Source organism: Triturus cristatus, chromosome 10 (genome assembly GCF_964204655.1).
Source record: "Triturus cristatus chromosome 10, aTriCri1.1, whole genome shotgun sequence".
Taxonomy (NCBI): Eukaryota; Metazoa; Chordata; class Amphibia; order Caudata; family Salamandridae; genus Triturus; species Triturus cristatus.
Genome location: NC_140593.1, coordinates 745,274,769 through 745,299,523, shown reverse-complemented (window position 1 = coordinate 745,299,523; position 24,755 = coordinate 745,274,769). Strand labels below are relative to the sequence as shown.

General features: G+C 50.9%; 1 protein-coding gene across 1 annotated transcript in view; it reads left to right on the top strand.

Moving 5' to 3' along the window:
• LOC146789944 (uncharacterized) overlaps window positions 1–23,193 on the top strand; it is a 1,358,907-nt gene extending 1,335,714 nt beyond the window's left edge. The window contains exon 17 of the mRNA XM_085628244.1: window positions 22,308–23,193. Within this exon, the coding sequence (XP_085484370.1) occupies window positions 22,308–22,483 (176 nt within the window). The 3' untranslated portion in view covers window positions 22,484–23,193. The remainder of the gene's footprint in view (window positions 1–22,307) is intronic.
• The last annotated feature ends 1,562 nt before the right edge of the window (window positions 23,194–24,755 follow it).

Here is a 24,755-nt window from a genome sequence, read left to right as displayed (position 1 = left end):
CAACGGCTCTGCTGACCTGTTTCTCTGGCTCTAAAGCAACTTTGCTGACCTAGTTCTCTGGCTCTACAATGGCTCTGCTGACCTGGTTCTCTGGCTCTACAACGGCTCTGCTGACCTTGTTCTCTGCCTCTAAAGCAGCTCTGCTGACCTGGTTCTCTCGGTCTACAGCGGCTCAGTTTACCTGATTCTCTTTGCTCTAAAGTAGCTCTACTGACCTGGTTCTTTGTCTCTAGAGCAGCTCTGCTGACCTGGTTCTCTGGCTCTACAATGGCTCTGCTGACCTGGTTCTCTGGCTCTGCTGGAGTGCCTGGTGGTCGCTTTAAATCCACTGTCAATCTGTGGGCCCCTAAATAACCCTGCACTTAAATGCAGCTGCTAGAGCTTCCCCACCACTGCCGTGGTGTCAGTAGGTCATAGTTCCAGTTTTTAAAAAGTTAAATAGATCAGATCCAGCTTGATACAGGCCTATACCTCTTATTGATGCGAAGGTGAAAATTATTGACTGGGTCCTGTTAGAGTGGCTCTCAATATGGACAGAGGAGCACAGCATTTTGCCTAACCTACAATATGGGTTTAGGCTAGGGCGGGGCACTACTAGGCAAAGCTTACATCCCTCTTTGCTGGTCTGCAAGTATACGAAGGCTGGGGGGGGGGAGGGTAATCCATCTGGCCTTCATGGACCTCAGCTCGTCCTTCCATAGAGTTAATCGCTCTTAGTTGTTTTCCATGGTGAAGATGGGTATAGAGCTTGCACTAGTTCCCTTTTTGCTTGATTTGCACAAGGACCTTTCAACATGTGTCAGATATGGTCCTAATGGTGAATGCACACCGCACTTTGAATTGAAGCGTAGTGTCCGACAGAGCTGCATACTAGTGCCATTTTTATTTATACTTTATATTAATCAACTGTAATCAGTCTTGACGGAACTTCCCTTGGATGCTCCTAGCGTTGGAGGTCACACAATTCCTGCTCTGTTTTATGCTGATGATACAGTAGTAATTGCACTTACTGCTAGGGGATTACAGAGACTTTTAGATCTTTTATGGATTTTATGAAAGGCCTTGATCTGTCCACTAATTTTTCCAAGTCACATGTGATGAAGTTTGTTCCACCCAAGACAAAAACTAAGAAATTCATCGTAGAAAGTCACCATATTAGCCAGGTTGATAAGTTTTGTTATCTGTGTGTTGAATTGGACTCTTGTCTTAACTGGCACTCATTAATAAACTATAACGTAACCGCTTTAAATAGGGCAACGTATCCGTTTCAAGCGCTACAAACAGAAAGAAGCAGCAGGAGTCCAAACATGACCTGCACAGGCAACAAGGGAAGTAAAAGTGCTCTTAAATGCTTTGTATGTATGTGTGGGAGTATGTGTCTGAGTGTAGTTGTGTATGTGTGAGCATGTGTGTGTGTGTGAGTGAGTGAAAGTGAGCGTGTCAGTGAAGAACTCAAAAAGAGTGATAGGAGGAGTGAGTTCAAGTGAAAATGAATGGTAGTGAGGGAGAATGATGCGAGTGTTGGTGTGTGAGACTGAATGAGTCAAGTCTGAGTGAGTCAGAGAATGAGAGCGACAGAGTGAGAATGAGTGATTGAGTCAGACTGCGTGAGTCTCAGTGAGAATGATAGAATCTCAGTTAGTTAGAGTGAGGTTGTCAGTATGAGTGAGAATGAATATGAATAAGTGAGAATGAGTGAGTCTGAGTGATACTGAGTGAATCAGTGAGCTACCGAGACTGGCTGTGAATGAGTGAGACAGAGATTGAGTGAGTCTGAATAAGTAGGACTAAGTGAGAATGATTGAGTATGAGTGAGTCCATGAGACTAAGTGAAATAGAATGAGTGGGACTGACTAAATCAGGGATAATTATAGAGTCACGGGGAGCCTCAGGGAAACTACCTTAGAATGAGTGGGAGTGAGCGGGAATTAGTGAGAGTGAAACTCATGGAGTCAAAGTGAGATTGAGTGAATCAGAAAGAGTGAGAATGAGTGGGAATGAGTGAGAGTAAGAATGAGTGAGGTTGCATGAGGTGGTGAGATTGAGTGAGTCAGAGTTAGTAATAGTGATTGGAAGTGTGAATGAGAGTAAGTGAATGAGACTGAATGAGTGAGAGAGTAAGACTAAGTGCAAGCGAGTGTGAGCAAACCCCCCAAATCCACTGAGTAAGTGAGTCATGCTCGCTCACTGAAAGTCAAACCAAAGACTACACCTCACCACTTACAATGGTCACCAGCCTTCACTTGGCACACACCTGACACAGAGAATAGTTGATCCAAGCCCCTGGCTCTTGCTACTACCCTCTACCAGCAGGTATTTCTAGAAGTATTGTCTTTCTGGCAGCAGACATACCACTTGAGAATAATGCAGACAGGTATCAGAGGGTACCTAAGCAGTAAGTGGGTTTGCAACTTTTGAAAAAGCCTTGCCTTGGTCCTTGAAATGATCGAGGCAGAGGTTTCTTTCTAATTAAGGAGCAAAGAAGAAAGAGCAGATTCTTTTGGAACCCCAGAGGTGAAAGTCAAACATCCTAAATTTAATAATACTGCTTGTATGACTAGAATGTTATTTTGGGGCACAAAGTACCAGCTATTGCACGGACCTATCGTTTTCCTTTTTTCTCAGCCTATTATGCCGTTTTTTAAAAATGTTTTATATTGGTTTGGTTTTAAGTAACTTACACAATAAACTTTGCATTGACTGGCATTCTCGAGACATAAGATGGCTTCATTTAACATGCTGAGTTGTTCCAGCAGGAGAGAATCCGCTCCAGTACATAGCCTGATTATGCGCATCAAGCAGTTCAAGAGATCAGTGTCATATACTTTGAAGAGGTCCAAAATACCGGTATACCGCCCTGCTTGTGTCCTTCCAATACAGCAAATGTTCCTTCATACCCATACTCATTGTCTCCGTTTCCTGACCGGGCAGATCCTGGACTTGAAATACGATGGCAAATTCTTAGCATTAGTAAAAAGTCTACAATTTCTATCTTCCGCACCTGACCCTGGTGATCTGTAATCATGGACACGGGCAATGCCCAGAAGCTTCATCATCATGAGGTGGTAGTAAGGGTGATACCCGTGGGTGAAGTCTGCAGGCGGTGCACGAGAACTAGCTATGTTGTTACAGTGAAAACAAGCATTTACAATGCAATAGGTCTTGCAACTGCGAGTTTTAGAGCTATTGGTATTGTAAATGGCAATGCCTTTTGAAAAATTAACAGGTATTGTAATTTAGAATAGTAATTTTCCACCAGTACCATAACTACCACTATTATTATTACTATCACCAAGAAGTAATAGTAATAATTGTAGTGTTGATTATGGTACTTGTGGTGGTTGTAGCGGTGGTGGTGGTGGTGGTAGTGGTGGTGGTATTGGTACTGGTGGTGGTGGTACTGGTGGTGTTAGTGGTGATGGTACTAGTGGTCTACGTGGAATTTATTTCATTACTTATGCTACTGCTGGAATATTTTTTAACAAAAAAATACAAAAACTAACAAGCATTATCATTTGCAATGCCAATAGGTCAAACTTTTAGTAATGCCAGCCCTATTGCATTGCAAATGCTTGTTTTATGTTGCAGGCATGAGGTGCATCATCTACTTCCCAAAATACAGTCTTAGATTTTTAGACACTAGTAACAGTCCAATGGTAGGAGGCAGTTGTTCAGCCAGTGTAAGGCTAATAGCTCACACAACTTTGCATTTTGATACCTGAAGTTTTAAATTACAATAAATGTAGTAGACCTCAGGCAGGAGACTTGAGTTACCAGTAACTGTGGAAAGAGCAATAACTTTAGAAACTGGTGCTTTATTTAACCTTTTCCGTGGTGTGAAGGTTACGGAACTGTTTTATTGCGTTTGAATGGGCACAATGGGCTTATTTACAAGTCCTTTGCACCGCCGGTGCTTCACTTTTTGTGTGGGAAAAAGTGACGCAGCGGCGGTGCAAGGGGCTTGTAAATAAACCCCAATGTCGTTGGCAGAATGCTTTAAAGATGCCATTTGATTGCCACTCACTCTATGCGCACACATATATCCCAGAGAAAATCCCGCTCTTAAGCAGTGTTGCCACCTTTTGGTGTCCAGTGAAGCTTGAATACTTCCAACTGAAAAACGGTTGTGAAACCAGGAGCAGCTGAATCCACGAGGCACCTGGACCTACAGCAGGAAACATCTGGTATTAGCAATGAATTTAATACATCATTAAAAAAAATCCCCCTGGGTCTTAATGTCCTGTGGCAGTGGAAATCCCTCAGTCAGGGCACATACATTGTTGGCAAACAGTTTAAAGCCAAGGTGTATAAATAACCCTCAGAGCTTCATCAGAATGTAGCCGAGAAGTACCACAATCAAGACATATACACAGTTGGAAAAAGTGATATTAATCATCCAGACCGCACCACAATGCAGCATAAATTCATCTAAATTCATGCTAATTGCCAGTGATACGGCATCTAAGTTCATGAAAGGTTGAAAAAAAAGGGGAAAAAAAGAAAGAGAAGTAAAGAAAACAAAAGAAAAACATCCTAGTGTGAATGTATATACGGCATCTAGTACTTAATTACAACCAGGGTTCTCTGGCTGTATAGCAGCTCTGCTGACCTGGTTCTCTGGCTCTACAGCAGCTCTGCTGACCTGGTTCTCTGGCTCTACAGCAGCTCTGCTGACCTGGTTCTCTGGCTCTACAGCAGGTCATCTGACCTTGTTCTCTGGCTCTAAAGCAGCTCTGCTGACCTGGTTCTCTGGCTCTACAGCAGCTCTGCTGACTTGTTTCTCTGGCTCTACAACGGCTCTGCTGACCTTGTTCTCTGGCTCTGCAATGGCTCTGCTGACCTGGTTCTCAGGCTCTAGAGCAGCTCTGCTGACCTGGTTCTCTGACTCTACAGCAGCTCTGCTGACTTGGTTCTCTGGCTCTAAAGCAGCTCTGCTGACCTGGTTCTCTCGCTCTACAGCAGCTCTGCTGACCTGGTTCTCTGGCTGTACAGCAGCTCCGCTGACCTGGTTCCCTGGCTCTAGAGCAGCTCTGCTGACCTGGTTCTCTGGCTCTAAAGCAGCTCTGCTGACCTGGTTCTCTCGCTCTACAGCAGCTCTGCTGACCTGGTTCTCTGGCTGTACAGCAGCTCCGCTGACCTGGTTCTGTGGCTCTAAAGCAGCTCTACTGACCTGGTTCTCTGACTGTACAGCAGCTCTGCTGACCTGGTTCTCTGGCTCTTCAACGGCTCTGCTGACCTGGTTCTCTGGCTCTACAACAGCTCTGCTGACCTGTTTCTCAGTTTCTAGAGCAGCTCTGCTGACCTGGTTCTCTGGCGCTAAAGCAGCTTTGCTGAGCTAGTTCTCTGGCTCTACAGTGAATCTTCTGACCTGGTACTCTGGCTCTAAAGCAGCTCTGCTAACCTGGTTCTCTGGCTCTACAACGGCTCTGCTGACCTGGTTCTCAGTCTCTAAAACAGCTCTGCTGACCTGGTTCTGTGGCTCTAAAGCAGCTCTGCTGACCTGGTCCTCTGGCTGTACAGCAGCTCTGCTGACCTGGTTCTCTGGCTCTACAGTGAATCTTCTGACCTGGTACTCTGGCTCTAAAGCAGCTCTGCTAACCTGGTTCTCTGGCTCTACAACGGCTCTGCTGACCTGGTTCTCTGGCTCTACAACGGCTCTGCTGACCTGGTTCTCTGGCTCTACAGTGAATCTTCTGACCTGGTACTCTGGCTCTAAAGCAGCTCTGCTAACCTGGTTCTCTGGCTCTACAACGGCTCTGCTGACCTGGTTCTCTGGCTCTACAACGGCTCTGCTGACCTGGTTCTCTGGCTCAAAAGCAGCTTTGCTGACCTGGTTCTCTGGCTCTACAACGGCTCTGCTGACATGGTTCTCTGGCTCTAATGCAGCTTTGCTGACCTGGTTCTCTGGCTCTACAACGGCTCTGCTGACCTAGTTCTTTGGCTCTAGAGCAGCTCTGCTGACCTGGTTCTCTGGCTCTACAACGGCTTTGCTGACCTGGTTCTCTGGCTTTGTAGCAGCTCTGCTGACCTGGTTCTCAGTCTCTAGAGCTGCTCTGCTGACCTGGTTCTCTGGCTCTAAAGCAGTTCCGCTGACCTGGTTCTGTGGCTCTAAATCAGCTCTGCTGACCTGGTTCTCTGGCTGTACAGCAGCTCTGTTGACCTGGTTCTGTGGCTCTACAACGGCTCTCCTGACGTGGTTCTCTGGCTCTACAATGGCTCTGCTGACCCGGTTCTCAGTCTCTTGAGGAGCTCTGCTGACCTGGTTCTCTGCCTCTAGAGCGGCTCTGCTGACCTGGTTCTCTGGCTCTACAGCAGCTCTGCTGACCTAGTTCTTTGGCTCTACAACGGCTCTGCTGACCTGTTTCTCTGGCTGTAAAGCAGCTTTGCTGACCTGGTTCTCTGGCTCTACAACGGCTCTGCTGACCTTGTTCTCTGCTTCTAAAGCAGCTCTGCTGACCTGGTTTTCTCTCTCTACAGCGGCTCAGTTTACCTGATTCTCTGGCTCTAAAGCAGCTCTTCTGACCTGGTTTTCTGTCTCTAGAGCGGCTCTGCTGACCAGGTTCTCTGGCTCCACCGCAGCTCTACTGACCTAGTTCCCAGTCTCTAGAGCAGCTCTGCTGACCTGGTTCTCTGGCTCTAGAGCAGCTCTGCTGACCTGGTTCTCTGGCTCTAGAGCAGCTCTGCTGACCTGGTTCTCTGGCTCTACAGCATCTCTGCTGACCTAGTTCTTTGGCTCTACAACGGCTCTCCTGACCTGTTTCTCTGGCTCTAAAGCAACTTTGCTGACCTAGTTCTCTGGCTCTACAACGGCTCTGCTGACCTTGTTCTCTTGTTAGTATTTACTGACCTGGCCATTTCAGTCCGCCTCTGCTGTGTGTGTGTGTTCTGCCTAGCAACAGTAAGGAGCAGGGTTGGGGAATCCCCAGAGACAGGCTGGCTGCCAGGTGGTGGGTAGAGAGATTACACCAGGATGGGTGGGAGGAGTCCACCCTTGACTCTGAATAGACCTGTGCTCTGACAGCACAAAGCCGGCGCCGCCCCCTGTGGAGCGGCTGATGTCTCTGCCCTGCTGCTGAAAGGAAAGCGCAGAGTCACCACAACAAAGTGCTCCAGAACTGGACTGAGCCAGGCCCAGGCCCCCTGGCGCTAAAGAACAAAAGAATCGCACTATAAAAGTAGGAGCCTGGCTCCTAAGAAATCAGATCCTGTTTGCGCCAAGAAGAAACTCTGCCTGAAGGAGAAGGACCTGGAGAAGCTGAAGGAGGAATACTGTCTCTCTGCCTGAGAGACTGGCCTGCAGTGGGTGCCTGTCTGCTGGAAGGAGAGGGAAAGCCTGAAGAAAAGGACTTTGATTCAACTTGTGCCTTTAAAACAATCTCCAAGGGCTTGCGTGTGAACTTGCCCCCTGACCTGCGCCCCAGGAACAGTGGGCGCTACCATCCTGAAAGAAGAGGAGAAGTGCCTTGAAGTGATTCAGCAAGCTGACCCCGGAGAACCTGTGCATCCCCTGATCTCGCTGAGCAACGCGACTTCTGCTGCTGGCGTGGCTGCAAACAACGTAAAGGCCTGACAGCCCGAGCACCGTGAACAGTTGCCCCCTCGAGCCGTAGCTCGCAAAGTAAGGTGGAGATCTCCGCGCCTGAGCGCCGAGTCCCTGTGACCCCTGCCGGGTTGTAGAGGCTTCTGCAAAGGACTAAAGTGCCCTGGTTCGCGTCTCCGGCCGAAGCTAACAGCGCGCGGCGCTGTGATCTCACCCCGAGGCTGCCCTCCTGCTTCTGACCCCCTTCGTGGCAACCTGCATCCTGCCCGAGCGCCCCACGAAGCTCCGCCGTCCCCTGGACACTGGGGACACCAGCGCGACGTGGGACACCCCTGGACTGGACCGCGAGGCCGCCACGAACCTTCCCCGTGAAATCTGCAAGGTATTGTGCCAGCGCGTGAAAAGTACGGCCCGTACTTGCCTTTGTACGAACCGTACCTGCCCTGTAACTACGGGTGCCTGGTTCGCACCGTACTGCCTGTGAAGTGCCTTGGTTCGTACCCGCCTTGTAAATACTTGTGCCTGGTTCGCACCGTACTGCCTGTGAAGTGCCTTGGTTCGTACCCGCCTTGTAAATACTTGTGCCTGGTTCGCACCGTACTGCCAGCTGAAATAATGGCGCTTTGAAAAGTGCTCCTTTTGGCTGAGTTCGAGCCGTAACAGCCTTGGTTCGACCCGTACTTACCCTGGGAACAGCAAGGTTCGAACCGTACCTACGTTTTAACCGTACTGCATTGAAAAGCATTACCGGTGCTCACTCGAGAAGAGTGAGACTCGGCAAGCGTACTCCGGCTCACGCGAGAAGCGTGGGAAACGGCAAGGCACTGTAAAAACCTTGCCAAAGGCACCCCAAAGGCGCTACGAAGTGCCCAGAAGACCTAAGAAACCTATTTTAAAGAGAACTGTGCCATTTTTACAACTGTGGACTGCCCGTAAAGCATTTTGAGAGTAACTGGATTATTTTACCAAGAGAACTGTATTTATGCAACCTGCCTGAAAGAAAACCTTTTATATAAAGAATTATATTTTGGACATAAATACAGCCTTGTGTCTTTGTGTGGTGGGGTGGTGATTATTGTGTGGGACAACTTGAACGCTTAACCTATATGCCCTCTGGAAATTTAGCCTGACTGCTCGCGCCACGTTACCTAGAGGGTGAGCAGGGGTTATTTTTAAAGAGGTGATCCTTTGCCCTGACTTAGATGAAAAGGGTCCCTGCTTGTCGCAAGTGCATACCTGCGCCAACCAGAGACCCCGGATTCTAACACTCGGTCTACAGCGGCTCAGTTTACCTGATTCTCTTTGCTCTAAAGTAGCTCTACTGACCTGGTTCTCTGTCTCTAGAGCAGCTCTGCTGACCTGGTTCTCTGGCTCTACAATGGCTCTGCTGACCTGGTTCTCTGGCTCTACAGCAGCTCTGCTGACCTGGTTCTCTGGCTCTAAAGCAGCTCTGCTTACCTAGTTCTGCTCTAGAGTAGGTCTGCTGACCTGGTTCTCTGGCTCTAAAGCAGCTCTGCTGACCTGGTCCTCTGGCTCTAGAGCAGCTTTGCTGACCTGGTACTCAGGCTGTACAACGGCTCTGCTGACCTGGTTCTCTGGCTCGAGAACAACTCTGCTGACCTTGTTCTCTTTCTCTACAGCAGCTCTGCTGACCTGGTTCTCTGGCTCTAAAGCAGCTCTACTGACCTGGATCTCTGTCTCTAGAGCAGCTTTACTGACCTGGTTCTCAGGCTGTACAACGGTTCTGCTGACCTGGTTCTTTGGCTGTAGAGCAGCTCTGCTGACCTTGTTCTCTGGCTGTACAGCAGCTCTGCTGACCTGGTTCTCTGGGTCTACAGCGACTCTGCTGACCTGGTTCTCTGGCTCTACAGCAACTCTCCTGGACTGGTTCTCTGGCTCTACAGTGACTCGGCTGACCTGGATCTCTGGCTCTAAAGCAGCTCTGCTGACCTGGTTCTCTGACTCTACAGCAGCTCTGCTGACCTAGGTCTCTGGCTCTAAAGCCGCTCTGCTCACCTGGTTCTCTGGCTGTACAGCTGCTCTGCTGACCTGGTTCTCTGGCTCTACAATGACTCCGCTGACATGGTTCTCTGGCTCTAATGCAGCTTTGCAGACCTGGTTCTCCGGCTCTACAATGGGTCTGCTGACCTGGTTCTCTGGCTCTAAAGGAGCTCTGCTGACCTGGTTCTCTGGCTCTACAACGGCTCTGCTGACCTGGTTCTCTGGCTCTAGAGCAGCTCTGCTGACCTGGTTCTCTGGCTCTACAACAGCTTTGCTGACCTGGTTCTCTCGCTATACAGCAGCTCTGCTGAACTGGTTCTCTGGCTCTACAACGGGTCTGCTGACCTTGTTCTCTGGCTCTAAAGCAGATGTGCTGACCTGGTTCTCTGGCTTTACAGCGGCTCAGTTGGCCTGATTCTCTGCCTCTAAAGCCGCTCTGCTGACCTGGTTTTCCGGCTCTAGAGCAGCTCTGCTGACCTGGTTCTCTGGCTCTACAGCAGCTCTGCTAACCTGGTTCTCTGGCTCTAAAGCAGCTTTGCTGACCTGGATCTCTGTCTCTAGAGCAGCTTTGCTGACCTGGTTCTCAGGCTGTACAATGTCTCTGCTGACTTGGTTCTTTGGCTGTAGAGCAGCTCTGCTGACCTGGTTCTCTGGCTCTACAGCAGCTCTGCTGATCCAGTTCTCTGTCTCTAAAGCAGCTCTGCTGACCTGGTTCTGTGGCTCTTCAGCAGCTCTGCTGACCTGGTTCTCTGGCTCTACAACGGCTCTGCTGACCCGTTTCTCTGGCTGTAAAGTAGCTTTGCTGACCTGGTTCTTTGGCTCTACAATGGCTCTGCTGGCCTGGTTCTGTGGCTCTAAAGCAGCTCTGCTGACCTGGTTTTCTGGCTCTAAAGCAGCTCTGCTGACCTGGTTCTGCTCTATAGCAGCTCTGCTGACCTGGTTCTCTGGCTCTAAAGCAGCTCTGCTGACTTGGTTCTCTGGCTCTACAGCGGTTCTGTTGACCTGGTTCTCTGGCTCTAAAGCAGCTCTGCTGACCTGGTTCTCTGGCTCCAAAGCAGCTCTGCTGACCTGGTTCTCTGGGTCTACAGCGGCTCTGCTGACCTGGTTCTCTGGCTCTAAAGCAGCTCTGCTGACCTGGTTCTCTGGCTCTAAAGCAGCTCTCCTGGTGTGGTTCTCTGGCTCTACAGTGAATCTGCTGACCTGGTTCTCTGGCTCTAAAGCAGCTCAGCTGACCTGGTTCTCCGACTCTACAGCTGCTCTGCTGACTTGGTTCTTTTGCTCTACAGCGACTTTGCTGGCCTGGTTCTCTGGCTCTACAGCAACCCTGCTGACCAGGTTCTCTGGCTCTAAAGCAGCTCTGCTGACCCGGTTCTCTGGCTCTAAAGCAGCTCTGCTGACCTGGTTCTGTGGCTCTGCAGCAGCTCTGCTGACCTGGTTCTCTGGCTCTACAACGGCTCTGCTGGCCTGGTTCTGTGGCTCTAAAGCAGCTCTGCTGACCTGGTTCTCTGTCTCTGGCTCTAAAGCAGCTCTGCTGACCTGGTTCTCTGGCTCTATAGCAGCTCTGCAGACCTGGTTCTCTGGCTCTACAACGGCTCTGCTGACCTGGTTCTCTGGCTCTACAGCAGCTCTGCTGACCTGGTTCTCTGGCTCTAAAGCAGCTATGCTGACCTGGTTCTCTGGCTCTAGAGCATCTTTGCTGACCTGGTTCTATGGCTGTACAAAGGCTCTGCTGACCTGGTTCTTTGGCTGTAGAGCAGCTCTTCTGACCTTGTTCTCTGGCTGTACAGCAGCTCTGCTGACCTGGTTTTCTGGCTCTACAGCGACTCTGCTGACCTGGTTCTCTGGCTGTAAAGCAGCTTTGCTGACCTGGTTCTCTGGCTATACAATGAGTCTGCTGGCCTGGTTCTCTGGCTCTAAAGCAGCTCTGCTGTCCTGGTTCTCTGGCTCTAGAGCGGCTCTCCTGACCTGGTTCTCTGGGTCTACAGCGGATCTGCTGACCTGGTTCTCTGGCTCTACAGCGACTCTGCTGGCTTGGTTCTCTGGCTCTACAGTGAATCTGCTGACCTGGTTCTCTGGCTCTAAAGCAGCTCTGCTGACCTGGTTCTCTGGCTCTACAGCAGCTCTGCTGACTTCCTTCTCTGGCTCTAAAGCAGTTCTGCTGACCTGGTTCACTGGCTCTACAGCAGCTCTGCTGACCTGGTTCTCTGGCTCTACAGCAGCTCAGCTGACCTGGTTCTCTGGCTCTAAAGCAGCTTAGCTGACCTGGTTCTCTGGCTGTACAGCAGCTTTGTAGAACTGGTTCTCTGGCTCTACAACGGCTCTGCTGGCCTGGTTCTGTGGCTCTAAAGCAGCTCTGCTGACCTGGTTCTCTGGTTTTAAAGCAGCTCTGCTGACCTGGTTCTCTGGCTCTAGAGCAGCTCTGCTGACCAGGTTCTCTGGCTGTACAGCAGCTCTGCTGACCTGGTTCTCTGGCTCTACAGCGGTTCTCCTGACCTGGTTCTCTGGCTGTACAGCGGCTCTGCTGACCTGGTTCACTGGCTCTACAGCCGCTCTGCTGGCCTGGTTCTCTGGCTCTAAAGCAGCTCTGCTAACCTGGTTCTCTGGCTCTAAAGCAGCTCTGCTGACCTGGTTCTGTGGCTCTGCAGCAGCTCTGCTGACCTGGTTCTCTGGCTCTACAACGGCTCTTCTGACCCATTTCTCTGGCTGTAAAGCAGCATTCCTGACCTGGTTCTCTGGCTCTACAACGGCTCTGCTGGCCTGGTTCTCTGGCTCTAAAGCAGCTCTGCTGACCTGGTTCTCTGGCTCTAAAGCAGCTCTGCTGACCTGGTTCTCTGGCTCTATAGCAGCTCTGCTGACCTGGTTCTCTGGCTCTAAAGCAGCTCTGCTGACCTAGTTCTCTGGCTTTAGAGCAGCTCTGGTGACCTGGTCCTCTGGCTCTACAACGGCTCTGCTGACCTGGTTCTCTGGCTCTACAGCAGCTCTGCTGACCTGGTTCTCTGGCTCTAAAGCAGCTATGCTGACCTGGTTCTCTGGCTCTAGAGCAGTTTTGCTGACCTGGTTCTCAGGCTGTACAACGGCTCTGCTGACCTGGTTCTTCGGCTGTAGAGCAGCTCTGCTGACCTTGTTCTCTGGCTGTACAGCAGCTCTGGTGACCTGGTTTTCTGGCTCTACAGCGTCTCTGCTGACCTGGTTCTGTAGCTCTAAAGCAGCTCTGCTGACCTGGTTCTCTGGCTCTACAGCGGCCCTGTTGACCTGGTTCTCTGGCTCTAAAGCAGCTCTGCTGACCTGGCTCTCTGGCTCTAAAGCAGCTCTGCTGACCTGGTTCTCTGACTCTACAGCGACTCTGGTGACCTGGTTCTCTGGCTCTACAACAGCTCTGCTGACCTGGTTCTCTGGCTCTAAAGCAGCTCTGCTGACCTGGTTCTCTGGCTCTAAAGCAGCTCTGCTGACCTGGTTCTCTGGCTCTAAAGCAGCTCTCCTGGTGTGGTTCTCTGGCTCTACAGTGAATCTGCTGACCTGGTTCTCTGGCTCTAAAGCAGCTCAGCTGACCTGGTTCTCCGACTCTACAGCAGCTCTGCTGACTTGGTTCTTTTGCTCTACAGCGACTTTGCTGGCCTGGTTCTCTGGTTCTACAGCAACTCTGCTGACCAGGTTCTCTGGCTCTAAAGCAGCTCTGCTGACCCGGTTCTCTGGCTCTAAAGCAGCTCTGCTGACCTGGTTCTGTGGCTCTGCAGCAGCTCTGCTGACCTGGTTCTCTGGCTCTACAACGGCTCTGCTGGCCTGGTTCTGTGGCTCTAAAGCAGCTCTGCTGACCTGGTTCTCTTGTCTCTGGCTCTAAAGCAGCTCTGCTGACCTGGTTCTCTGGCTCTATAGCAGCTCTGCAGACCTGGTTCTCTGGCTCTACAACGGCTCTGCTGACCTGGTTCTCTGGCTCTAGAGCATCTTTTCTGACCTGGTTCTATGGCTGTACAAAGGCTCTGCTGACCTGGTTCTTTGGCTGTAGAGCAGCTCTTCTGACCTTGTTCTCTGGCTGTACAGCAGCTCTGCTGACCTGGTTTTCTGGCTCTACAGCGACTGCTGACCTGGTTCTCTGGCTGTAAAGCAGCTTTGCTGACCTGGTTCTCTGGCTATACAATCAGTCTGCTGGCCTGGTTCTCTGGCTCTAAAGCAGCTCTGCTGTCCTGGTTCTCTGGCTCTAGAGCGGCTCTCCTGACCTGGTTCTCTGGGTCTACAGCGGATCTGCTGACCTGGTTCTCTGGCTCTACAGCGACTCTGCTGGCTTGGTTCTCTGGCTCTACAGTGAATCTGCTGACCTGGTTCTCTGGCTCTAAAGCAGCTCTGCTGACCTGGTTCTCTGGCTCTACAGCAGCTCTGCTGACTTGCTTCTCTGGCTCTAAAGCAGTTCTGCTGACCTGGTTCACTGGCTCTACAGCAGCTCTGCTGACCTGGTTCTCTGGCTCTACAGCAGCTCAGCTGACCTGGTTCTCTGGCTCTAAAGCAGCTTAGCTGACCTGGTTCTCTGGCTGTACAGCAGCTTTGTAGAACTGGTTCTCTGGCTCTACAACGGCTCTGCTGGCCTGGTTCTGTGGCTCTAAAGCAGCTCTGCTGACCTGGTTCTCTGGTTTTAAAGCAGCTCTGCTGACCTGGTTCTCTGGCTCTAGAGCAGCTCTGCTGACCAGGTTCTCTGGCTGTACAGCAGCTCTGCTGACCTGGTTCTCTGGCTCTACAGCGGCTCTCCTGACCTGGTTCTCTGGCTGTACAGCGGCTCTGCTGACCTGGTTCACTGGCTCTACAGCCGCTCTGCTGGCCTGGTTCTCTGGCTCTACAGCAGCTCTGCTGACCTGGTCCTGTGGCTCTAAAGCAGCTTAGCTGACCTGGTTCTCTGGCTGTAGAGCAGCTCTGCTGACCTGGTTCTCACGCTCTAAAGCAGCTCTGCTGACCTGGTTCTCTGACTCTACAGCAGCTCTGCTACCTGGTTCTCTGGCTCTACAACAGCTCTGCTGGCCTGTTTCTCTGGCTCTACAGCAGCTCTGCTGACCTGGTCCTGTGACTCTAAAGCAGCTTAGCTGACCTGGTTCTCTGGCTGTAGAGCAGCTCTGCTGACCTGGTTCTCTGGCTCTACTGCAGCTCTGCTGACCTGGTTCTCTGGCTCGACAGCGACTCTGCTGACCTGGTTCTCTCGCTCTAAAGCAGCTCTGCTGACCTGGTTCTCTAACTCTACAGCAGCTCTGCTACCTGGTTCTCCTGCTCTACAACAGCTCTGCTGGCCTGGTTCTCTGGCTCTACAGCAGCTCTGCTGATCTGGTTCTCTGGCTCTAGAGCAGCTCGGCTGACCTGGTTCTGGCACTAAAGCAGTGCTGCTAACCAGGTTCCCTGGTTCTAAAGCAGCTCTGCTGACCTGGTTCTCTGACTCTACAGCAGCTCTGCTGACCTGGTTTTCCGGCTCTATAACAGCTCTGCTGACCTGGTTCTCTGGCTCTACAGCAGCTCTGCTGAGCTGGTTCTCTGGCTCTAGAGCAGCTCTGCTGACCTGGTTCTCTGGCTTTAAAGCAGCGCTGCTGACCTGGTTGCCTGGTTCTAAAGAAGCTCTGCTGACTTGGTTCTCTCCCTCTAAAGCAGCTCTGCTGACCTGGTTTCTCTGGCTGTACAGCAGCTCTGTTGACATGGTTCTCTGGCTCTAGAGCAGCTCTGCTGACCTGGTTCCTAAACTCTAGAGCAGCTCTGCTGACCTGATTCTCTGGCTTTAAAGCAGCTCTGCTGACCTGGTTGCGACAGATATAGGGTCGATTCTGAAGAAAAGTCACCCAGGAGTAAATTTCCGAGATTTTGGAATTGGCAGAGGATTGTAGTAGTACAGCCGGGAAACCACGATGACAATCACAGTTGTGGAATTCTTTGTGAATCTCAACGTTCTCACATGCGTATATGGGTATTTTTGGAAACAAATATAGGTAACGCACATTTACGCATGCGCAAATCCCTCTCAATTACTGAAACCCATTCCCCTGCATTGCAAACAATTTTGGGTGAGTCTGTTCTCCGTTTCCGCCCTCCTTAAAGACGTACTCCTGCCCGGACAATATTACATTTTGGACCGTGTGACAGGGGGGAACGGATTGCGAGAACACCCACAAACGCAAGCATGGTGGGGAGAAACTTCCAGTCCCAGAGCATTCCGAGCTGGCACAGCGAGCAGGAGACGGGGAGGGACTGGCGATGTGCACGCGTTCACATCTCCTGTCCGTACGAGTGCACAACTCCTGTCCCCCTTCGGCCAAGAAACCGACAACAATAGATCTCACCAAGGCTGCGTCGCTAGGCAAGACCTAAAAACGAGATGTTGCTTCTGGCTGGTTTTCAGAGGCTCATTTAGATAGTAACTTCACCGACTCTGGTGATTACTATGACAAATGTAGGTAGTGCCTTTGACAGGTCCGTGTCTTTTAAGCCTCAGATAAATGTGGAAGTATACAGTGTTCTCTCTCTATCTCTATCTCTATCTCTATCTCTATCTCTCTCTCCTTCCTTTAGGTAAACTGGCCCTTTGTAGAAGCTACTGCTTCGGAAAGCTTTTCTTCCAGTGCTTGTCGTGTAACTCTTGCTGTGTGACATTGATACGGCTGTGCATGTGACCGGTAGATTGCTTGGTAAGCTGCAGATAGTTCCGAACAAGGCTGCCATATTTGGGCGGAATAAACGTTCATGTGACAGAGATGAGTTGGTAGCCACAGACACAGTGGATCACGTGTGGTTCTGTTGATGTGTAAATGGATAAACCTTCCACCCCCAGGTTACCTGTCGCATATATTTTCCTTCTATGCTCACGCTAAAGATCGCCATCTGCTTTCTATTTGAGACCTTCAACTAGTGCTTACAAAATATGCCAGGGCTTAAATGGGAGGTAAGAGTCTTAAATCAACTGGAATTTGTGGCATTGCGCTTCTCTATCAAAGTGTACAATAAGAATTCCTTACTGCAAAAGGAACTGTAATATTAACTCATTTAATCTGGTTTGGTATGGATTGAGATTAATGTTTTAAATTTGACGATTAATGTATCTGAAAGAAACACGTTAGTTAGATTCCTCACCTTAGAATATCCCCAGGTGTGAGGCTGGATCCGGAACGATTTTTTGTCAGCAATACTCTTGCACGTCGCTAGGCGTCATCTTCGGCTCCGCGTCCGTTGTCATCGCCGGAATGACGTCGTCGGAGTGCTTAGACGCCGCCCTCGCGCCCTGACATCAGTTCCTCTTTTTTCCGCACCAGTAAGCGCCGATCCAGGAAGAGCATACCCTTTTAGTCACTTTTTGACTAAACTTTTTTGAACTCTTTTGGTTCCATTCTTCATCGACCTCGACTCTGGTGCCGGTAGGGATGCCTGGCTTCAAAGCTTGTGACTTCTGTCACCAACTGATGTCGGTCACGGGCCACCACCACCGGTGCCTCTATTGCCTTGGGGCCGACCATGATGCTGATTCGTGCCTCGACTGCTGGGCCTTGACTTCGAAGGCTAGGCGGGAGCAGTCCCGCAAGCTGCTCGAGTTCCGGCAGTCGGCTCCGCGCCGTTCAAGGTCCTGGTCAAGGAGGAGGTCAAGGGACCAGTGACGGAGCCGCAGCCATCACCGCTCATCGGGGTCCAAGTCTTCACGATCCGGCAAGTCAAAACACAGCAAGAAGTCGAAGAGGCGACAACGCTCTTCGGGCTCCCCTCGCCGGTCGCGCGACTCGGCTGAGGGTTCAGGTGGCACCACCAGTACGGCTCCGTCGGAGCCGCAGGAGTCCCGTCCTTCGGTCCCTGGGTCTGACGCGACTCCGGCGGTGGTCAGTGCCTTCCTCATGGCCATGAGAAATCTGGCTCCACCGTCGACGCCTGCCGGCGCGCCTTCGGGCCCTGCAGGCTCGACTAGGAGGCCTAGCGAGCCGGCGGCTCCGGCCCCGGCGCCGTTGTCGACTCCGGTCCAGACGCCGCAGGTCCCCGAGGGATCCGGGCCTGGATCTCAGTCGGCGCCGGTCGACCTCACGACCCCTCCGCCTTCAGATGATGCCGTTCCCCGGTTTAGTCCCGGTCTGGGCCCGACGTCAGAGCGGCGCCGCCCGGCGCCACACCCGACGCCGATAGGTGTCAATTTCATCTTCCGCCCAGCTCCGATCATTCCACCTGTATACCAGGAATCAGATGACGGTGACGAGTGGGAGGGGTCTGAGGACCCTCTGGCCCGGCAGGGCCAGTTATCTCAGGACTGGGCAGACGAACTGGGGAATGCCAGTGGTCTTGACACCTCCCCTGACACTGGCTTCATCTCTCCTCCGACCGTGGCTTCGGAGGAAGGTGCTACATTTTTTGTGGTGCTGCGCAAGGCGGCCGAAGCCCTTGGACTGGAGCTGCCTGCTGTGGCCGTGAGGACTAACCTCCTTACTGCTCCAACCGTCAGCAAGCTCCTCGGAGCCTCTGCTGCAGTTTAATGAAACACTGATTGACGTTCTGAAGGGCACCTGGTCCAAGCCCTCCACAGTTCCTCCTGTGGACCGGAACGGTGGCCCTGCGTCACCGCCCTGCATCGGGCGACCCCAGTTTTCTATCCATGCACCCCACGCCCGAAAACCTGGTTATCCAGGCCTCTACCTCCCAGACCTCCTTCCCGTCCGCTCCCCCGGATCGGGAATCCAAAAGGCTGGAACAGTTTGGGAAGAAAATGTTCTCCTCCCTTAGTTTGGGGTTGCGGTCTATAAACACCGCGTCCCTTTTGGACCGTTACTCCCACTCCCTGTGGGATACGGTGGAGGACGCGCTGCCCCAGTGTCCGGAGGAGGCCCGGGCACGGCTCACCCAGGCTCTTGCCGAGGGGCGGGATGCAGCACGGCATCTAATCCGATGTGGACTGGACACAACGGACTCGCTGGGTAGGGCAATGTTGACCATGGTGGCGCTTCATCGCCACGCCTGGCTGCGGTCCACGAGTTTTTCCGGGGATGTCCAGAGCACCCTCATGGACATGCCCTTCGATGGCAGTCGCCTTTTTGGCGACAAAGCGGATATATGCGATGGAACGCTTTAAGGACTCCAGGGCTACGGCCGAGTACTTGGGCCTCTCGGCCCGCGCCCGCAAACTTCCGCTTTTCGCCCCTTTCATGGCCAAGGAAGGGGTGCCCCCTCACGTCTGCCTAGCCACAGGCCGCAGAACCAACCTCCACGCGGACGTGGATTCTGCCGGGTCGGTACAGGGGTACAACGTGCCGGTCCGTCCACATCTACCCCAGCAGCATCCGCCTCAAAGCCCTCCTAGTCCGAGCTTTCAGGCCCATTCCACCCCAGTGGGAGGCAGAGTTCGCCTTCACCTGCTCCACTGGATTACCATCACATCGGACAGGTGGGTGCTGCAGATCGTCCAAAGGGGCTACTCCCTCCCCTTCGAGGCGACCCCTCCAGCCATGCCACCACAGTGCCACTGAAGTTTGGGGGATCACTTGCAACTTCTGAAGGAGGAAGTTACGGCCCTCTTGGCCAAGGGGGCCATCGAGCGCGTTCCTGGTCCAGAAGTAGGTCGTGGTTGTTATTCCCACTACTTTCTGGTTCCCAAGAAGGGCAAAGGGGACCTACGCCCTATCTTGGACCTCAGGAGCGTCAACGCCTTCCTCCGAAAGGAGAAGTTCAAGATGCTCACCTTAGCTCAGGTTCTTGCTGCCCTAGATCCTGGAGACTGGATGGTAGCGTTGGACTTGCAGGACGCTTATTTCCACATCCCTGTCCTGCCGGCCCACCGCCGTAACCTGCGGTTCGCGGTGGGCCAAGTTTACCGTGCTCCCCTTCGGCCTCACCAGTGCCCCTCGGGTGTTCACGAAAGTGATGGTGGTGGTCGCAGCTCATCTTCCCCTATCTCGACGACTGGTTGTTGAAGGCGGGCTCCCACCTCCAGACTAGGGCCGACCTCTTGCATTTGCTGGGGTTCTCCATCAATGTGCTGAAGTCGCATCTGAGTCCCTCCCAGAAGCTCCTCTTCATTGGAGCGGTTCTGGACTCGGGGCAGTTCCGGGCCTATCCTCCGGAACTGCGGGTCCGGGATATTCAGGCTCTGATTCCCATCTTTCGGCCTCTATCCCGCGTTTTGGTCAGGTTGGTGCTGCGGCTTCTGGGTCTGATGGCCTCCTGCATCCTGTTGGTGCATCACGCCAGATGGCGAATGCGGGCTCTGCAGTGGGACCTGAAGTTTCAGTGGGCCCAATATCGGGGCAACCTGTCCGACCATGTCCTGATCTCGGAGGGCACTGCGAGACAGTTGCAGTGGTGGCACACGGACCGCAAGTGGGTCAGTGGCAGATCCCTCTCCCTACCCCAACCGGAGCACGTAGTAGTGACGGATGCGTCTCTCGTGGGATGGGGGGGCCACATGGGAGAAGCGAAGATCAGCGGCCTGTGGTCTCCGGCGGAGTCTCGGCTCCATATCAACCTACTGGAGCTGAGGGCGATCCGACTTGCACTGAAGGCATTCCTTCCCTCTGTCCGGGGAAGTGTAGTGCAGGTGTTCACGGACAACACCACCGCCATGTGGTATTGCAACAAACAGGGCGGGGTGGGGTCGTGGACCCTTTGTCAGGAGGCTCTGTGCCTCTGGACATGGCTGGAACATCAGGGCATCACCCTGGTGGTTCAACATCTGGCAGACTCTCTGAACGCCAGAGCAGACGAACTCAGCCGCCGGTGCATGATGGATCACAAATGGCGTCTAAACTCGGATGTGGCTCAAGGCCTCTTTCGGCAGTGGGGAGAGCCTTGGTTAGATCTATTCGCCACCAAAGAGAACGCGCAATGTCAGCAGTTCTGCGCGTTGGAGTTTCCAAGGCGGCACTCGCTCGGGGACGCCTTTCGTCGCGAGTGGAGTTGCGGTCTGTTGTACGCTTTTCCACCTATACCACTTCTGCCCAGAGTGCTGAAGAAGATCAGGCGCGACCGGGCCCAAGTCATCTTGGTGGCTCTGGATTGGGCACGAAGATACTGGTATCCCGAGCTACAAAATCGGTATACGCCTGCAGGTGGAACAAATTTGTGGCATGGTGCACAGCAAAGGCTGTGGATCCCCTTTCCGCCCCTCTTTCTGAGGTTCTCCTCTTACTTGTTTCCATGGCCCAGCAGGGCTCTGCTCTGGGCACCCTTAAAGGTTATCTTTCAGCTATTTCTGCTTTCCTACGGCTTCCTAATCAGCCTTCTCTTTTCAAATCCCCTGTTGTTTCTCGCTTCTTTAAGGGCATTACTTACATGTTTCCTCCTGTCCCTTTCGTAATGCCTCAGTGGGATTTGAATCTGGTATTGACGTTTCTAATGTGCGCTCCCTTTGAGCCACTTCGTAATTGTCCCCTTCGTCTGTTGACGCTTAAGACTGATTTCCTTGTTGCCATCACCTCTGCTAGAAGGGTGAGTGAGCTCCAGGCTCTCTCTTCTAAGCCTCCTTTCCTTTCTGTTCATCCGGACAAAGTTGTTCTCAGGACTCATCCTTCCTTTCTCCCTAAGGTGGTAACTGCCTTTCACATCGGACAGTCTGTTACTCTGCCCACCTTCTGTCCGCCTCCGCATCCCTCTAAAGAGGAAGAGAGGCTCCACCGTCTGGACCCAAAACGGGCGCTGTCCTTCTATCTGGACCGCACCAAACAGTTCCGGGTGGACGACGAACTCTTTGTTGGCTATGTGGGTGCTAAGAAGGGGCGGGCGGTGCACAAGCGAACCATCTCTCGGTGGGTCGTTTTGTGTATCAAGGCCTGTTACTCCTTAGCTAAAAAGGAACCTCCTGTAGGGCTGAGGGCACATTCCACTCGGGCCACAGCGGCGACCACTGCCCTGGGCCGGGGAGTCCCCTTGCAGGACATCTGTCAGGCAGCAACGTGGGCCTTGCTGCACATATTTGCCAAACAATATTGCCTGGACAGCCAAGTCCGGAGAGATGGCTTCTTTGGCCGTTCCGTTCTCCAGGACTTTCTGGTGTGATCTTGGTTCGCAGACCCACCACCGGGGTTGGTATTCTTGGGGTATCTATTCTAAGGTGAGGAATCTAACTAACGTGTTTCTTTCAGATGAACAAGTTACTTACCTTCGGTGACAATATATCTGTAAGAAACATTAGTTAGTTAGATTCCTCACCGACCCACCCATCCTCCCCGTTCTGCGAACCGATATCTAGGGTTGAGGTCATCCCTTTCAGGGCCCTAGAATTTTTTGGCACCAGTGTCGGTCTCTTGCATGGCCCTGCGTTCCTGGCGCGGAAAGCTATGTACAAGAACTGACGTCAGCGCGCGAGGGCGGCGTCTAAGTACTCCAACGTCATCCCAGCGATCACGACGCCGTCAACGGACGCGGAGCCGCAGACGACGCCTAGCGACGCGCAAGGGTATTGCTGACGAAAAATCTGTCCGGATCCAGCCTGACGCCTGGGGATATTCTAAGGTGAGGAACCTAACTAACTAATGTTTCTTACAGATATATCGTTACCGAAGGTAAGTAACTTGTTCTTTAGGTTTTATGATTTTGTGTTTTGTATGCTTATTTTATTAAACTCACGTTTATCACATAAGATATGATACATTTTGGCTGTTATTAAACGCATCTGCTGCGCATTTTATTCAAACTATCCTTGTGGCCCTCATTCCCATCGGTGAATGGTGGTCGAAGACCCTCTGACTTATTGTTGTGGTTGTTTAGAGACAGTGGTACGCAGGTAGTAGATAACTATGACTGTCTGTGTCAGCACTTCAATGACTCCTCTTCCTCTCTCTAACAGGCCTCCAGTACTTCCGGAACATGAAGCTCTGCCAGGTGAACTTGGATGGCACCGGAGTAACGGCGGCTGGAGTTGTCAATCTCTTTGCATGCTGTCCGAGCATGCTCAGTATCCGTGCAAGTAACCTCCAGGTGATACTCAGTGACCAAGTGTCCGATGAAGAACTCCCCGGCTAGTGCTTCGAGGGGACAGATCTGCCCGCGTGCTAGAAGCAGCCCCTTTGACGTCAGCCAGCCTGGTGCTTTTAACGCTGGCGCTGCTCCTTTGTATAGCACGTCCCGCTGTCTGTCATGAGCATCAGTGCTTAAAGTGAGGCCAGGATTCCAGCAGTCCCCTTCCGACCCGTTGGGTGTAGACCACAGACCACCAGGAGACCACGAAAAGAATCCAAAGAACGCATGAGTACAGACTCGTCTTCCTGTTGAGTCTACTATTCATGTTGTTTCTTCCTCTTGAGTAACATTTTAAAGGCTTTACCTCGTTTAGCGGCTCTGCTACTTGTAAAATAAAGCATGGTAAATCATGCTATCATTAAACTTAAAAGACCCAAGTTTCTGAAAAGGCACACAGAAATAAAAAGATGGATTATGTTAGCAAAGCATAGTTATGGCTTCTCAGTCACACTCCTCGAGTGGGCAGATTCCTGGCCTTACAAGGACTCTTCGCATACCTGCTGCAGGGCTTACTTGGAAGATTCGCTTTAGTTACTGGAATACAACTCTTTCGATCATTTTCTTTCCCTGTCATTCTTTTTTATGCAATGGGTGAAAAGTTAATCTTGTAACAGACTCCCCTGCAGTGATCGCAGTGTCTGCACCGAATCGATAACTTTTGAAACAAAAGAGAGATTAAAATTCATATTAAATCCACTTTGTCATCCCTTGAATGTTTGTACTTATTTAAACAAAATGTTCGTGAAGTAACTTTGAATGCACATGAGAACACCAGCCTACAATGCGTAAGTGTGTGAGCAAGCAGTGTTAAGATGCAGCCATGTGGATCCTAGTGTATTTTGGAGTTCAAGGGAGGTATCTCAAGTCACCTTGAAACCAGATCCCCTTTTCTAAGAAAAACAGTGTGTAATGTTGAAAGTCCAACCATAGATGACAGGAGCATGCACAGGATGTGAATCTACAGCACTACAAGCCACAATCTGATTGTTACAAGTAGAAATTGTTTTTCTTTTGATGCAAATTATCAACTAGGTTATATCAGGATGAAAGTGGTTCAGAACAGGAAGTTAAGTAGTTACCATCTAACGCACATACTCGTGGTGTCCAAACTCTGCACAACTAATTACCATTGCTTAGTGGTAACATCCTGCCATATTTCCTTACAGGCATTCCACTCCTCCGCACTTGTATTCAGGGTTTGAGTAAAGAGATGTTGACTTGGAATAGACCAGCCCATAACCACAAATTGGTAAAGAAAAACCACCCACCTAACCCCCACATTTCATTCATATGGAGCAGTTGCACACATTTTTGTGGATCTGTCCTGGTCCAATTGTTAAGAAATTTTCTTTTATGGGTGGCATAAATCATCTATGAAATATTTTATGTTCATGGCCAAAAATTGACTGTCTGGTAGTAGTAGTATTAACTTCATTCGATTTTGTCGTAAAATCATAAAAGTGCTCACAATAAAACAATACAACCATAAAAATAAGTGTCACACTCTGAATAAAGCAAGTGTATCCCCAGATAACAAATTGATTACCGCAAAGATACAGAAGTAGAATACCCTTACACAAAGATAACATAACACACTCATAAGCTTCTCAGGATGGAAACAAGATTTATAACAAAAACTCAAGATAGATCCAATCTAAAAAATACGTAAGTGTGCTTATTGTCAATGTAATATACCAGATAAAATGTGACACAGAAAAAGTTGTAGGAACAGGAACGCTGGTCTCGCTTTTCTAAAATTCAGAGGTAGAATTAGCAGGCAAATATACTGATGACGTAAACTATTAAATCTGAGGTGTATCATTAACAATATGTAAGGTATAGGGAATGGAAGTATTATCACAGGTGCATGCCTATAGCTCCGCTAATTTTGTCTAGCCTCCCTTAGGAAACATCAACTGATTAAACAGATTTAATCTAAAATATGATAACAGCATGCAATGATATCTAGACATCCACTGGTCCGGATAGGCTTCAGTTCAACTTAACTGTTTTGACCATAATAAAATGGTGCATCAAGCGCTTAGTCAAATCAGAGACCTCTAACTCCGCTACCATCCTGGAGTGAAAGGCCTGCTTCAGCCAGGCGATGTCCCCTTTCACTATACAACCTGGGTCTGAAAACAGTTCTGGTCTGCCCAGTTCAGTGAGAGTTCTTCTTTTTTAAAAAAAAATATTTTTATTGACATTTTTTATATAAACAGTACAACATAATATGACATATTGAACCAAGAGTGTTAATCCAATCTTTTTAACA